General features: G+C 61.7%; 1 protein-coding gene across 2 annotated transcripts; it reads right to left on the bottom strand.

The window, feature by feature from the left end:
- Positions 1-3455: 3455 nt before the first annotated feature.
- NUAK2 (NUAK family kinase 2) lies at positions 3456-14793 on the bottom strand. 2 transcript variants are annotated; one of them, XM_039382318.1, is made up of 8 exons: positions 14703-14793; positions 14384-14539; positions 9572-9692; positions 7968-8119; positions 6993-7058; positions 5922-6041; positions 5492-5624; positions 3456-5415 (listed from the first exon to the last, which is right to left on the bottom strand). In XM_039382318.1, the coding sequence occupies exons 1-8, from the start codon at positions 14763-14765 to the stop codon at positions 4295-4297; spliced, it is 1932 nt and encodes a 643-aa protein (XP_039238252.1). In that variant the 5' UTR covers positions 14766-14793; the 3' UTR covers positions 3456-4294. The 2 variants fall into 2 exon arrangements, with proteins under 2 accessions (XP_039238252.1, XP_039238253.1); XM_039382319.1 differs by lacking the exon at positions 14384-14539 and having other exon boundaries at positions 14544-14793.
- Positions 14794-15317: the final 524 nt, after the last annotated feature.

Below are 15317 nucleotides of genomic sequence, written 5' to 3'. Positions count from 1 at the left end.
TGGGTGATCCTGCAAGTGGTGGGAAGAGCAGGAGGTGGCTGGATGGTCCCACAGCCACAGAATTTGCTCCAGCAGTGCTGGACCTGATCCTTCTTCCCCATCCTGCTGCAGAGAGGACCTGGCACTGCACTGCCCAGCCCTGGCACTGCACATCCCAGAGCTTGTGCCATGGAGAGATGGGCAGAGTCATCCTGCTCAGAGAAATCCCACCAGCTGCCTCCTCCAACGGAGACCCAGCAGCCTGAGCAGCATCACCACAGCTCTGGGAGGGCACTGGGGCTTCAGGGTGGTCACCAGTGCTCGGTTACCTGGTCCCCAGCAGAGTCTGGGGATCACATTTTAGGTCTCAGGCTCAGGTTTGATCCAGCCATTCCTTGTGCTCCGGGGAAACAGGATCAAAGTTTCCGGGTGCCGCTTCCTCCCCTCTTTGGGCCGCTCCAGGCTGCAGCAAAGGGCCATTGAAGGCGGGAGGACTTTCATGTGGGGATTTCTCTTCTTCAGATCTTCAAAGAAATCCAGCAATCATACAGGTGGTTTTGGAGGCACCTTTTAAAAAAAAAAAAAATTAAAAAAAGAAAATAAAAGCCCCACTTTGAAAGAATCACAGGCAAAGAAACATCTCAACTTTGTTGTGTTAATTGTTCCGGCACTCAGAGTAATGACAAAATGTCTCAGAACTGTTGTTGGCTCCGGGCCCATTGTGTGTCAAACAGAAAATGCTCCGGCAGAAAACCTGAGGGAGACAAAACCAACAGGGGGAGATTCCTGCAGGAAGGAACGACAGCAGCTCAGGCACGGCCCGAGGGGGGATAACACCCAAAACCCCAGAGCACCAGGGGCACCCCCGGGCTCGGTGCCCTGGGCATCATTAGGAGCTGGCAGTTAACGAGGACTGGCCGTGGCCCTTCAGCCACCTCTGTTCCAGCGGTGGGAGGGTGATTCTGGCGAGGGGCAGAGTTCTGTGCGTGCCTTTTGCTGCGGGCTGTCCCCGGGGTCACAGGCATCCCCCCCCTTCCCACGCCGCGTCTCCCCGATCCTGCTCCGCCTGCCCCGCTCCCAAATATGGGCTCGGCGCATCCGGGCTCCCCGGCACAAGCCCGGGCAGGAGCACGGGGTGACTCAGGCAGCGCCCCCGGGCCAGGGGAGTGCCCACAGCTCTGCCGGGAAAGCCTCTCCTGCTGGGAGTGGTGCTGGGGCTGCTGGCTTTGCTCCCTCAGCCAGCTCGTGGCTGCTCCGGCCCCAAAATCCCCTTTTCTCCCTTTTTTCAGGGATGCTCGTGGATGTCACGCAGGGATGGGGCTCCCCAGATGAGCAGGGGTTGTGGGTCTGGGCGTGGTGCAGCGAGCCTGGGGTCTGAGTGACCCACTGAGCCACAGACACACCACCCACCCCTACACCCCCCTTAAAAATCCCTGGAAATACACCATTTCCATGCCTGAGAACTCCTACAGCTGCCCTCTGGAAGCGTCTGCAGCACCAGGCCCTGGAAGGCAGCAGTGGGGATGTACCAGCTTCCCCCAGTACCCCAAGGACCAGCAGGAGAGGTCCAGGCTGTTCCCCACTTTGCTGTGGACTGGCTTCACCTGGATAATCCCTTGGGACAGCAACAAGGGAAGCTCACACCGGTTGGGATAAACCCACAGGGCAACACTCCGTGCTCCAAACTCTCCAGCATCACCTCATCCCCCAGGACCATTTACCTTTGGGTGTTTCTCCCCGTTTCCCTCTTCCCTGAGCCCCCCTGGCAGGAGCACAGCCCCGCTCCCACACACCCTTGGGCAGCAGGACGTGGCAGGTCGGCTGAAGTCACCCCCAAAAAATGGCATTTTCCCAGCAAAACGCTGCTCTGAGGTCATTGTCCCCCGCCTCAAACAAACACCCACGGCAGGGACGGGGCGGGGGGGAAGCGGAGGGTTTGCCAACCCTCGGGATGAAAGGGCCGGATAAAAGAGCCCTGGATAATGGGGGTGGTCTGGAAGGGGGGCTCAGCCCCCGCCTGGGGGGGGGCAGCTGCCAGACAGGGGGGGCAGGGGCAGCGGAAATCAGGGCTGGGATGAAAGGAGCGTTTCCAAGGGCTGGTGGGGGAATGTCGGGAGCAGCGAGGGGAGGGGGCACCGGCAGGGTGGGCAGCACTCACTGCACCCCCTCCCACCGATTCCAGGATGACTCCAGGCTCAGGCTGCCTCCTTCACCCCTCCTACAGCATTGCCCACCGTTGCCCAGCGCTGTGGCCCAGGATAAGGTGGGCAGGGACCCCAAAGCAGCCCCAGGATGAGCTGAGCTGACCAGACGCTGCTCCCAAACCGGCACAAACAGCGGGACAGGGGATGGGGTGGGCAGCGTGTGCCCCACACCCACGTGGTGCCCACCCGGAGCTGCCACAGCTCCAAAACCAGCACACACGGGTGTTTTCCTGCAAATCATTAACAGAACAGGCCCGGGGATGCTCCAAAACCAAACCCACAGACGCCTCCCAAAAAGGAATCTCCGTCCCTCAGCGGCTGTTAAAGCTCAGCCCGACCCGATGCCTGTCTTGGGATGCTCCTGGAGCCCTGTGGGTGCTGCACCCCCGGCTCATCCCACCCCACGGGGCACCGGGACTTTGTCCTGGCTGAGCTGGATGCCCTGGGAACAGCTTTAACCGCTCCAGCGTTTCTTGATGGCTCGGGAAGCACGCGGGGAATGCGCGGCGGGGGGCCGAGCGTGGTGACCCCCCCTCTCCGGCTGCAGCCTGGTGGGACGAGGGTCGGCATTCCGGGCAGGCAGCCCTGCCACCCTGCCCCTGCCCCCCGGAGACCTGAAATGCCTCCTATTAACCCGCCTGGAAACGGGAAAGGGTCACAGGGCTTTACGGAGCAATAAACCAGGTTTCAATGGCGCAGCGGGAGAAGGGGATAAAGGAAAGGGATGCAGAGGGGGCAGCTCTGGCAGCTGGGGCTCGGCCTGGCTGGGCCTTCCTCCAGCTGAGGCTCCTGCAGGTGCCGTCAGAGGTGATGGCAGGAGCCCAGGAGGCACCTCCTGCCACCAAAACCTGGGGGGGTGTCACAAATCCAAACCCACCCTGCTCCAGTGAGAAGGTCTGGGAGCAGAGCTGGGACAGCAGGGCTGCCCACAGTCAGCAGGGTGGGGTGGAGAAGGGGCTCCTCCTCCCCCCCACATCCATCTGCCTCCAAAACAGCTTTCCCTAAAGTCTGAGCTCTGCTTGTTCAGCAGCAGCAGCTGCTCAGCCTTAAAAAACAGCCCGATCCCCTCCCAGAGCCCCCAAATCAGGGCTGTCCCAGCTCAGCACCACCCAGCACTGCAGGATCACCACTCAAACCCAGTTTGGGATGTGCTGGAGCACTAAAGGGGCTCAGGACATGCTGTATGGGGGTGTCACACCAGCACAGGAACCCCCAGGCTGGGACAGGCAGCTCCAGGCAGCCCCCCCCCGCCCCGGCACCCAAGAGAACAACTCACATTTACCACTTGCTTTTAATTTAATGGTTTTTCTCCAGACCACAGTTGCAGGAAGGAGGGAAAACACACACACGCCCTGGAGAAGGGAGAAGGGCCAGCAAACACATGGCAATAGTGCAACGGAGCCTGGTGAGACAAGGACACAGACAGCTCCCAAAAAACAGCCCTGGGAGGCCGTGCTGGAGCCAGACACAGCCCGTGCTGCTGACACTTTCCATCAGTTGGACAAAGGCAATAAATAAAGTCCCGGTGCCTCACCAAAGGCACCTTTTTTTTTTCTTTTTTTTTTTTCCTCAGCATTCCAATAATAGATGTTGGCATCAGAGCGTTGCCTCAGCCTGGGGTTTTGGTCAGATCCAGTTGTGTTTCCCAGCACAGGAGAGGGAAGAGCCGTGGCCTGGGTGGTTTGGCTCCCCTGTTGCCAGCACGTCCCGAGAGCCCAGCCCACGGGCAGCACCTTGGAGCCCCTCGCCAGCACCCTGCTACATCTCCAGCTCGTTTGAGGTATATCACCCGCCCCACCCGTGACCTTGTGCAGCCAAAAAAAACAAAAAAAAAAACCAGTGCAAAGAAGAAAACAAATCCCCCCAAACCCCCTGGTTCGAGATGAGATGAGCCTGTTTGCGAGGGGAGGACGGCGGCGAGGGGCACCCCCAGCCCCTCCACGGGGGGCACTCGGAGCTTTGGTCCCTTGAATGTCCCGGCCCTGGGGTACCGAGGGGCACAAGGCTGCCAAATAAATACGTGGGGACGTGGGTCAGCAGCACCAGCAGCCCCGGGGGCAGGGGGGGCTCGGCCCCCCTCCCCCAGAACGCAGCACCCCCGGGGGGGACCCTCAGCTCAGCTTCCCTCCCACGGCCAGGGCGCAGCGGAACCCCTCGGGGACACCGTCACAGCCCGCCAGGGACAGGCTGCTCTCTGCCAGGGGGCTCCGGCAGTGGGTCACAGTCCAGCGGCGCAGCCTCCGCCCTTCCTCCAGCTCCTCCTCCTCCCCCAGCCGGAGCAGGCTGTCGGCGGAGACGCAGCCCCGCATGCCCCCGGCGCCGGGGGGGGCCCGGGCGGGCAGGTCCAGCTGGTCGAAGGACTCGGTGGACAGGATGCTGTCCTCGCTGACGGCGCTGGACGGGCGGGCTCGGGGCGCCTGGGGCAGGGGCACCTCGCTGAAGCCCCCGAAGCCCTGCCCGGGGGGGCTCTCGGGCTCGGAGCCGCTCGAGGAGAACTTGCCGTTGTGCTTGAGGATGCCTTTGCGGCGGGCGGGGAGACCCTGCGGGCCCTGCCCCGGGGAGGGGCTGTCGGCAAACACGCTGCCGTCCAGGTCCAAGCTCCCGGCGTCCAGCGCATCCCCGGACTCGCAGCACTCCAGGGACGAGTAATACCCGGACTCCCTCGTCGGCGGCTTTTTCAGTATTCCCTTCTTGGGCACTGCTGCGATGCCCGTGCTGCAGGGCAGCATTCCAGAGGACAGGATGCGGGTGAGACCCGCGGTGACCCCCTCCCCGTCCTCCCCCTTCGCCTCTCCCGCGGGCGATGCCGGCGGGGGCCCGGGGCTGGGCACCTTCTGCTCGCAGGAGTTCCTCTTCTTCAGGATGCCCTTGGGCCGCTTGAGGATGGACTTGGAGGGGTTCTCCGGGGCCACGGGCACCTCCTGCAGCGCGTGGGAGACGTCGTTCTCCTTCTTGGACTTCTTGAGGGAGCGCTGGCGCTCCAGGGTCACGCCGGGGATGTGCTGCTTGAGGAAGCAGCGCACCTTGGAGCCGTTCTCCAGCAGGGGCCGGGACGAGCGGCGCAGCCACTCCGCCACCGTGGCCAGGGGGGACTCGCCGTCCCTCAGCAGCTCTTGCTCCCCGACGGGCACCTTGTAGCCCCAGTTGACCCACCAGTGCGTGGCGATGTCCTCGATGGTGGCGCGGCGCTCGGGGTTCACCATCAGCATCCAGCGGATCAGCCCGCAGGCATCTGGGGGACAGGCAGGTCAGGCACCGAAGGGGGCACAGGGAGGGGGGGACGTGCAGCAGGCTGGGGCTCTGCCTACCTGACAGCTTGGTGGGCTCCCGGTAGTCCCCACTCGTGATCTGCTTGACCAGAGTCTTGTAGTCGTGGCCGTCGAAGGGCATCGTGCCGTGGACCAGGATGTAGAGGAGCACGCCCAGGGACCAGCTGTCCACCTGCCAGGGGGACAGAGGAGCCTGGAGGGGGGGCAGCAGGACCAGGCTGCCCTGGCCCACACCCCACCTGGGCAGGATTCTCTGCCAGAGCCTCAGCGGGGGCTCCTGGAGTGGCAACAGCCCCGGGGGAGGACAGACCGTGGGGCAGCACCAGCTCCAGCCACCTCCCCCCCCAGCACATCCACCCCACTGTGTGTCCAGGCAGTGTCCAGACTCAGGGGACCCGTTATCCCAAACCACCCAGCGCTTCCCTCAGTCCAATCCCCCTCCCACATGAGGGGATGAGACCCAACCCACCTCCGGGCCCTTGTAGGGCCTCCCGTTGATGATTTCGGGGGATGCATACAGGGGGCTCCCGCAGTAGGTCTGCAGAAGTTTGTCCTGCTGGTAAACGTTGGACAGCCCAAAATCTGCAATCTGGAGAGACATTTTTCCAGCTGTTATCCAGCAGCAAAGCTTCCCTGTGCAGCTGGAGCAGCTTTGCCACCGGGAGCTCTCCAGGTACGAACCGTGGTGCTGGGTGCCCTCAGTCTCCTCGGGGAGCACCACCAGCCTGGCTTTCCACTCCCTGAGGTTGCTACTGTCCCTCTCTCCTTCCCAAAAAGCTCATCCCAGCCACTGCAGCAGCTGCCCTGTGGCTCTGCCCCTCTGTCCCATCCCTGGGAGCGGAGGCAGCTGGAAAGGTGAGGTTGGAGGGAGAGCTGCCGGGCTCTCCTCCAGCTCCTTCCCAGCCACCCCAGGCTGTCCCTGCCAGCTCCAGCTTGCACACTGGTGCTCATTATCCTCATTACCCCCGTCACTGCCACCAGGCAGGAGGTGCAGTGGCTGCCTGCGGGCTCCCAATTGCAAAATTATCCCTTGCAGAGATAAACCTGACAGCCTGTCATCACCAACCACACAGGGCCCTGGCTGGGGCCACGCTGTGTGCCCTTCCTCCCTGGCAGCTGCAGCAAAAAGCATCACTCGGGGCCAGCAGAGCCAGAACTGCCTCACACCTCCCTCCAGCAGCCTGGCCGGTCCTTACGGGAACTGGGAATTTCCCCTGGAGAGACCTTTCTCATCCAGCTGCTCAGGCACTGACCTGGGTGCTCAGACTTTGCCCCTCTTATCAGCAGGCAATTATAAGTTATGGCTTTATAGCAGCTTTGAGGCTGGGCCGCCTCAGATAGCAGGGGCAGGCACAGGTGCCCTCCTGGCTCCCCTTTTCCCGGGAAAACAGCGCTCCAGGTGACGCCAGCACTCCCAGAGCTCCGGGAAGCACCTTCCCTGGGGTTCCGGGGTGGTGTGGCCACCTCCAAGCTGGGCAGCACCCCCTGGGTGACAGCCCAGGCTGGGTGGGTGACACCCCGGGCTCTGCCAGCCCCTCACCTTGATGTTGCCGTTGGCATCGAGCAGGATGTTCTCCAGCTTCAGGTCCCTGTGGACGATCCCGTTCTGCGGGAGGGGAGGGGAGGGGAGGGAGAGCCAGGGTTAGTTTGTGGAGTGTTTGAGGAAGGGAAAGCCAGGCCCCTGGGGAGGTCACTGCCGTTCACAGGCACACGCAAACAGGGCACAGGAGCAGCAAACAGCCCTGGGTGTGCCACCAAAGACAGGCTGCAAACCACGTCCCAGCCTGGGTGCTGCCAGCTCCTGGTGCTGCTCAGAAATACCTGCCCCAGGTGCCACCCTGGGCTCCTCCACCCTCCCCAGGCAGGACAGTGCCCGGTGCCAGCTCCACCCAGGCATGGTGGGCACAGCTCTGGGCTCTGCCAGGACCTGCTGCTGCCCAGCTAAGCAGGACCCCAGTTTGGTTTGGGTGCAGGAGGTTTCCTGCAACCCCCCACCCCTGCCAAGGACTGGGGAATAGCCTGGCACAGCCTCCAGGGAGACCCTCAGGCTCGAGGGTCCCTCCAGGGCAGGCACAGCTCATCCCACAGTCCTGGAGGGGGTTTGTAGCTTCACATTCCCTTCAGGAACAACACGGGTGACCCAGGGCTCAGCTCCCAGTGCCATGGACAGCCCTGGGCGGCTCCTTCTGGGCGGGTGGGACAGGAGGTGACAACTCCCTGGCCAGGTTAGTCACCCCCACACCAGAGCAGCCAGAGCCGAGGCCCAGCACTCCCCAAAAGCTGCTGGGGCGCTGCCACACCCCCGGATAAGAGGCAGGATTGACCCCTCTCCTGGAAAAACAGCCACGAGCTCCCCCCACCTCCCAGCCCAGGCTGAGCTTCCCCGTGGGCTCTGCATCCCCCCCTCAGCCCCGGCTGCTGCCCCTCTGCCTGGAGGTGGCCCTGCAGGGCACTCAGGAGCCGATCCCGGTGATTCCCCCCCGGGAATGCCGTGGGAATGGCGGTGCCAGCCCACCTTGTGGCAGTAGTAGACGGCGGACACGACCTGGCGGAAGAAGTGCCGCGCCTCGTGCTCCGTGAGCCGCTGCCGCTCGCTGATGTAGTCGTACAGGTCGCCCTTGCTGGCGTATTCCATCACGATGACGATCTTGCTGCTGTTCTCAAACACTGCAGGGCACACAGGGGGGCACGGGGGGGGTCAGGAGAGGGGCTTGGAGCCGCAGGAATTCTCCTTAGCACCCGCCAGGTGAGGACTCCGGCGCTCTGCCCACCCCACCCCCTCCCCTCACTCTTCACAAAATGGGTGTGGGGGTTTCTGCAGGTACCTGCAGGTCGGGGGGGGACCACCAGGGCTGCCACCCAAACCACCAGGGCCGCTGGCCAAGCAGCTCTGCAGCCACAGCACCCAGGAGCCAGGGCTGTGCTCTGCCAGGAGGTGACTAAGGCACCAGGCTCTCTGCTAGAAGCCCCTGCCAGGGGGGGAAGGTGGCGGTGCTGGCACAGCCCACGGCCTTCCTGAGTGTTCTCACTGCTCCCAACGAGGCTCCAGCGGGAGCCAAGAGTCGGAGCAGTTTTCTTCCTGTTTGCAGAAAGCTCCCTCAATATTTTTGAATTCCAGCAGTCGGGGTGACTCAGCCCTTGCAAACACAGCGCAGGAACTGCCAACCCACTTGCTTTTGTTTGGAGGACAAAAGGACTCTGGATCCTTCACATGTGCTGGGAAGGCAGGGAGAGCCCAGGGAAGGCAGGGAGAGCCCAGGGAAGGCAGGGAGAGCCCAGGGAAGGCAGGGAGAGCCCAGGGAAGGCAGGGAGAGCCCAGGGAAGGCAGGGAGAGCCCAGGGAAGGCAGGGAGAGCCCAGGGAAGGCAGGGAGAGCCCAGGGAAGGCAGAGTTTTCACCAAAGGACTCAGTGGCTGCAAAGACCGACCCAGCTGGGGATTTGGGCTAAGTCTGGTCCTAGTTAGAGCTTGAGAAATTCCCCTTTGGTTGGTGTTGTCCCAACACCCCGGGAGCAAAGCCCAGCCCAGGCCACAAAGCCAAGCCCGGGAGCACCAGGAGCTCTCCCAGTGGTTTGGTTTTCCAGTGCCCCAGGGGAGGGAAAGAGGAGGACTCCAGCACTGAGATTAACTCCTGCCTTGGGCTGAGAGCAGAGCTATGGAGATTCCCAAGGCTCCCACAGCTGGGATGAGTGTCCAGCACAACCACACTCAGTGCTGGGCTCTGCGGGGGTCCCTGATTCCCACCCCAGCACAGCCCCTCACGAGGCTTCCAGCTCCAAAAAGAAACTTTTTTGAAACAAAGAAATGAAATTTTCGGAGCTGAATTCCCCCTCTGGGCAGGAGGGGTTGGGGCAGAAGGGCCATTTCTGGAGCAGGGGTTTTCCCCTCACCACTGCTCTGCGGGAGAAGCCAGGTGGGGAAAGCACATCCAGGCAGCACCTGCCTTCCCCACCAGGGCTGAGTCACCAAAAACGGCAGCCAGGTCCTGTGAGGGGGGCGAGGGGCTGGGTTAAAATCCCCAAACCCACCCAGTAGAGCCAAATGTCCCCTGGGAGCTGCCCTGGGAGCCCCGTGGGGCTTCCAGGATGCTGCTGGAAGAGGGAAAGGGGAGGAGGGCTCACCTTCGTGCACAGCGATGATGTGGGGGTGGTTGAGGGAGGACATGATCTCAATCTCCCTCCGGATGTGGACAAGGTCCTGCTCATCCTTGATTTTGTCCTTCCGGATGGACTTGATGGCCACCTGTGGAGGGACACAGAGGGTCATCCGGCTGTGGTTTCCCAAAGCCTCTGGCAGAGCAAGAAACCCCCCCCACTGCTTTGGGAAAGGGCTCACAAACGAGATCTCAGCAACCCAGCTCCTCCTCGCGCCTGCATCCGAGAGTGGAGCTGCCCAGCTCCATGGAAACAGCTCTGTGATCGATTTGGGGGTTACACTTTCCTTTTGTGATCCCCCCCAAGGGACACCTGCTGCCAGCTCCCCCCCAGAGGGGCTCCTCAGCCCTCCTCCCGCAGGTAGCACAGCCCTGCTCCTCCTTTCTGGGCTCACAGGAATCGTGTCCTGCCGCTGGAGCGTGGCCAGCCAAAGGAATGCGACCTGCACGCATGACTTGGGAGATAAAAACAACAACAACGTCTTCTGAGGGTCAGGACAATGAAAAAAAAAAAACCAAAAACCAAAACAAACAAAAAACCACAACACCCGGGTTTTGTTTTCCTGGCAAACACTGATTCCGAGGAGCTGGTGGTGTAGAGGTAGGAGAAAGTTGGGATTAAAGAGGAGATCCCCTCCCGGGTACAGGGCGGGAGACCCAGCACCAGGCTCTCCCTCGGGTTTTCAAATTATCCCCGACAAGGAAACAGAAAGGGGAGGAGAAAGAAGAGTAAGTGCCGGAGAATAGATGCCTTCTAATCCTCTTTCAAAGGGGCTGGGCAGAGACAATGTGCTCCTAGGGTCGAATTTACAACTGAATCCAGCAGAACCTCTTTTTTTTTCTCCCAGACAAGAATGCGGAACAGCTTTAATCCTGTAAAGGGACCCCCTGCACCAGTCTCCCAGCAACGGGGAGAGGGGCCACGGACCCCCGCGGGCCCCAGCTGCCGGCACAGGAGTGATGCTCATGGCTCTGCTGCACAAGGACCCTCCTCCTCCTCCTCCTCCTCCTCCTCGGGTGGAGCGGGGTGGATGCTCAGCCTCGTGTCCCTCTGATTTAGGGGGGCTGGAAGCCTCTCTCCTCAAACCCAGACTGGCTAAGCCAGGCTTAGACACGCTGAGCAAGGCACTGGGGCTGAATCAGTGAGGTCTCAGCTGCCACAGCAGTGTCTTCAGGGGGGAGCTCCCTCAGAGAGGGCTCAGGTGGGCACAGAAGGGATAAAACCCCTTTTTTGGCCCCAGGGCCCATCTCTGCAGCACTGAACCACCTCAGGCAGCACCGTGGAGGAACCTGCAGCAGCCCCAGGGGCTGAAGCAAAGCAGCAGGATGGACTCTGGTCAGGGACAAGTCCAATAACCCAGGCCCAGGTTTCCCCATGAAACAATACTGAAAGTGTTTAATGCTTCTCGAAACCCAGGTGTTTTTTTCCCCCTGACCTTTGTGTAGGTTAACAGCTTAAAGTTTAACAATTTTTTCCTCCTGCCCCAGTTACCTGACCCCTGCCAGAATGCAGGCAAAGCTTTTATGCAGCGAGCCAGCCTGCTCCTGCCCTCCCAAATTCCTGCTGGCTCCCTCTGTTCATCTCCCCACTAAAGACTGACACCCAACCCAACAGCCTCGGTGTTTGGGGGGGCACAGAGAACGTTTCCTTGCTGGCTGGGTTGCTCACACACATCCAGTGCTGAGCCAGGGCTCAGGGCATGATCCACTATCCCTAAATGATCAAGTGGCTCCAGGCTGCCAGTGTGGGAAGCCTCGGGAGATGCCACTGGCTGTACCCAGCAGTGCTGGAGCACATCCTCAGCACTTAGTGACCTCCAGGCAGAGCAAAGCTGCAGCAGGGAGCAGGTTTTGGGTGCTGTGAGAGCCCCAGGGCTCTCCCTCATGAGCTCTGCCCTCGGGCAGGTGGGCACAGGGAGGGCACAGCACTGTGAGGGTCCACATCTCACACCCCAGAGAGCGAACCAGCCACCCAGGGTGGGGTGGTTTATCTGCCTGTCAGTCCCTCAGCCATCCCATCCTTCCCCAGGGGTGCCAGGAAGCAGCTTTGTTCCCAAACTTTCCCTTTCTAGGCGGGCTGGCAGCAGAGGGTCTCCCCTTGAGACAGGGAAGCCCCTGCTCAGCCACCCTGGGGACAGGGACCAGCAGCTTCAGGGACAGGCAGAGCCACAACCCCCACCACCAGTGCCAGGAGGAGAATCTCCTGTGGGAAACAGCTGCAAGAATTCCCGCTGGAGCCTTCCTCTGGGAGCTCAGGAGCACTTTCCAAGTCAAAAAGGCTTTTAATTAGAAGTTTTTTGGGGGCAGAACAGGTATTTTCAGCAGCTGCTGAAAGATGCATTAAGCTACAACCTCAGGCAGCACTTCAGAAGTTGTTCCAGACTGCAAGGGCAGCATTTCATGCTCCATGAAATATGGATTACAACCCAGTACGGAAGAGACTGGGCTTTGCCCCTGACTGGAGATCAAAAGAGGCTTTGCCGCTCTGGAATATTCCAGGTGCTGCCTTCTCCTGACACCCCACGAGCCCACAAACACAGTTCTGACACCGAGGAGAGTCCCAAGGGAGGTCCCTTGTTCTGTCTGACTTGGCTGCAGGCCAGGACTTGGGAACCAGGCTGGGAGAAACACCGGGCTGGGAGGAAAGAAAAAAGGGCCCAGATGGTGCCATGCAAACAGGGGCAGGAGCCACTTTGCACCCCCGTGGCCCACGTTACTGAGCCTTCAACCCCAAAAGACACAGGGCAAAAGAAAAGGGGAAAAAAAAAAAAGGGAAAGGAAAAAGAACCAGCAACTCTCTCCCCACCTGATGTTACAGGGGCACAACATTTTCCCAAGGACTGGGAAGGGCACTCAGCAGAAGTGCCCACCAAAAGGCATGAGCATCGTTTCAGCTGAAGGAATTCTGACCAGAAAATGGTTTTACAGGACAAAACATCTTCGTAGAAGTCGCAAAACATCCTTCAGCTGCAGGAGCCTGGACTTCCCTGCTGCCTACCAACTGATTTAGGCTCAGCCTGCTCCGAGCCCAGGTAGGTTGGTTAAAATCCAGAGGGGAAAAAAAGGAATCCAGGCGGTAAAACCAGACGGTTCAATATTCAGTGGCTCTGACAGAGGCAGCTTCTGATTAGCCAGAGGCTAAACCCACGAGCATGGAGCAGCTCCAGCTTTCCAGCCTCAGCTGGTAGCGTGGGATCCCACGAGGGGTAACCCCTACCTGCTCTCACACCTTGGTGTTTAGGAAATGAAAGCCACTTAGGGAAGGAGCAAATAACAACCCAGCTCGGGATAAGCCTCCAGATTAAACAGGTCCGGAAATGCTGAGTGCTACAAGAAAGAATTTGTGGGAAGAGGAGAGATTTGTGGTTAAGTCTCCTGTTCCTACACGGCCAGGCCGAGGAGGTACCAGTTAGCAGAGCCTTTGACTATCTCCATCTCACCAAGGAGTCAGTGGCCTGTGTACTGAATTTGCATTATAATAGAGCAGCGCCGCTGATTCCCGTCCTAAGGGGCTTCCACAGATGGGCGAGTTTTCGGGAAGTTCAAAGATTCCCAGCTTTGCTAGGTGCAGACAGGGAAAGCCAAATCTCGCCCATCCCGAGGGGAGGGATCCTTCAAGCTCTGTGGGTGGAAGCTGCATTTCAAGGCCCTGATTATGCAGCAAAACAGCAGCTTCTCCAGAATCAGATAGGCTAATGGAAACGGCAGCTCTGACTTCATTAGGAGCTGTCGCGTTACACAAGAAAACCTCTCAGATTTACAGCTGTTCTCCTTGACGTGCCTCTGTGGGACGGGACGGGGCCGATCCCACACCCTGCTCAGCCCCGGCAGCCCGTCCGGGCCAGTCCTGCCGCTCACAGGTCACCTCTCTGCTCCCCCGTGGTCAGGGCGGTGGGACAGCGCCTTTTTGGGTCCCATCCCACACCTCGGGGTGCTCGGGGCTGAGAAATCGCGTCCGAGTTTGAAGCCCCGCAGATTCCCAGAGGACGGGGCAGCCGGGACAGCAGCATCCCGGGTTCCCGGGGCTGAGGGATCCCTGTGGAAGGCTGCGAGCCGTGCCCTGCACAGCCCCACTGGCTCCAGCGTCGCTGGGGTGAGTCAGGATTTTGGACAGACGCTGGGCTGTGCTGGCGTGGCCCTGGGTGCCCCACACCGTGTGAAAACCAACAGCGAACCCAACCCAGACCCAGGGCGAGAGGAAGGGAAAAACCCTTCAGACTCGAGTGCGGTGTTTGCTCTCGGCGGCCGGATACCTGCCCGCCCTTCCCCCAGGAAGCCCGACGCGGTCAAGTGGGCGAGAGGAGCTCCGGCCCCTCAAGGAAAGGGGGGCGAGGCCCCTCCGGGCTGCCCCGGCACCGCTGTGCCCCCTCCTGCGGCACGGGGCGGGGGGGCAGCGCCGCAGCCTCCCGCACACTGCGGCGGGAGCGGGGCCGGGCGGGGGCTGCGGGAGGAACCGGGACGGGGAGGGGGGGACGCACCGGAGCGGGGGGATGCACCGCCAACACGCTGCTCAGAGAGGGGGGTGCTCGGGGGTCCCGCACGGGGAGGATGCGCCGGGGACGGGGTGGGAAGGGGAGCACCGGAGGGGGATGCACCGGGGCCAGGCTGCGGGAAGCAGGGGGGGGATGCTCAGGGGCCGCCGGCACGCGGGGAGGGTGCACCGGGGTGACGGGGGTTGCACCGGGAAGGAGGGGGATGCACCGGGACCACGCTGCTCAGAGCGGGGGGGATGCTCAGGGACCTGCGCACGGTGAGGATGCAGGAGGAGGGGGATCCTTACCAGCTTCCCGGAGCGCTCCCGGGCTTTCTTCACCTTCCCGTAGGTGCCTTTCCCCAGCGTCTCCAGGAACTCGTAGCGGTGCTTGAGGTTGTGCTTGTGGTGGTGCCGCTTCACCGCCTGCTTCTTCATCAGCGGCCGCGGCGACTTGATGAGCCCCTACCAGCTTCCCGGAGCCCGGCTCCCGGGCTTTCTTCACCTTCCCGTAGGTGCCTTTCCCCAGCGTCTCCAGGAACTCGTAGCGGTGCTTGAGGTTGTGCTTGTGGTGGTGCCGCTTCACCGCCTGCTTCTTCATCAGCGGCCGCGGCGACTTGATGAGCCCCTCGGCCAGCGAGGCGGCCAGCGCCGAACCGGCCCCGGGTCCCGGCACCGCCGCCCGCTCCATGATTATGATTATGATTATGATTCCGATCCTGATCCCAGCCCCGGCTCCGCCGCCGCCCGGCTCGTCCCGGCCCGGCCCGGCCGATAAATGCGGCGGCCCCGGGGCCGCGCCCCCCCGCGCCCATTGGCGGCCGCCGCCGCCGCCCCGCCCGGGGCCGGTACCGGGGGAGGGGGCCCGGGATGCGGGGAGACCCCCCCGGGCAGCGCTGGGAGCGGGGAACGCAGGGGCGAGGGTGGAGAGGGGATCCACGGAGCGGGGCACGCACGAACTGGGGGCACGGGGAGGGTGCGCGGAGGAAATCCAGGGACAAGGGAGGGAGAAGGCACAAAGGGGGCACAAAGGGGGGCACAAAGGGGGGCACAGGGGTGTCCCGTAGGCTGGGGGGGAGTTGAGGATTTTCCAGGGGATGATGCAGGGAGACTTACTCCCAAAGGGTGGGAAGAGGAGCGGGATCAGAGCGCTGGGAGGATCAGGGCTGGAGATGGGCTTTGGACAAGGGCATGGAGTGCCAGGACAAGGGGGAATGGTGTCACACTGCCAGAGGGCAGGGTT

This window comes from Pipra filicauda, unplaced genomic scaffold, assembly GCF_003945595.2.
Source record: "Pipra filicauda isolate LSUMZ 115617 unplaced genomic scaffold, ASM394559v2 scaffold264_size1072897_pilon, whole genome shotgun sequence".
Lineage (NCBI taxonomy): Eukaryota > Metazoa > Chordata > Aves > Passeriformes > Pipridae > Pipra > Pipra filicauda.
This window is presented reverse-complemented; position numbering and strand designations above follow the sequence as displayed.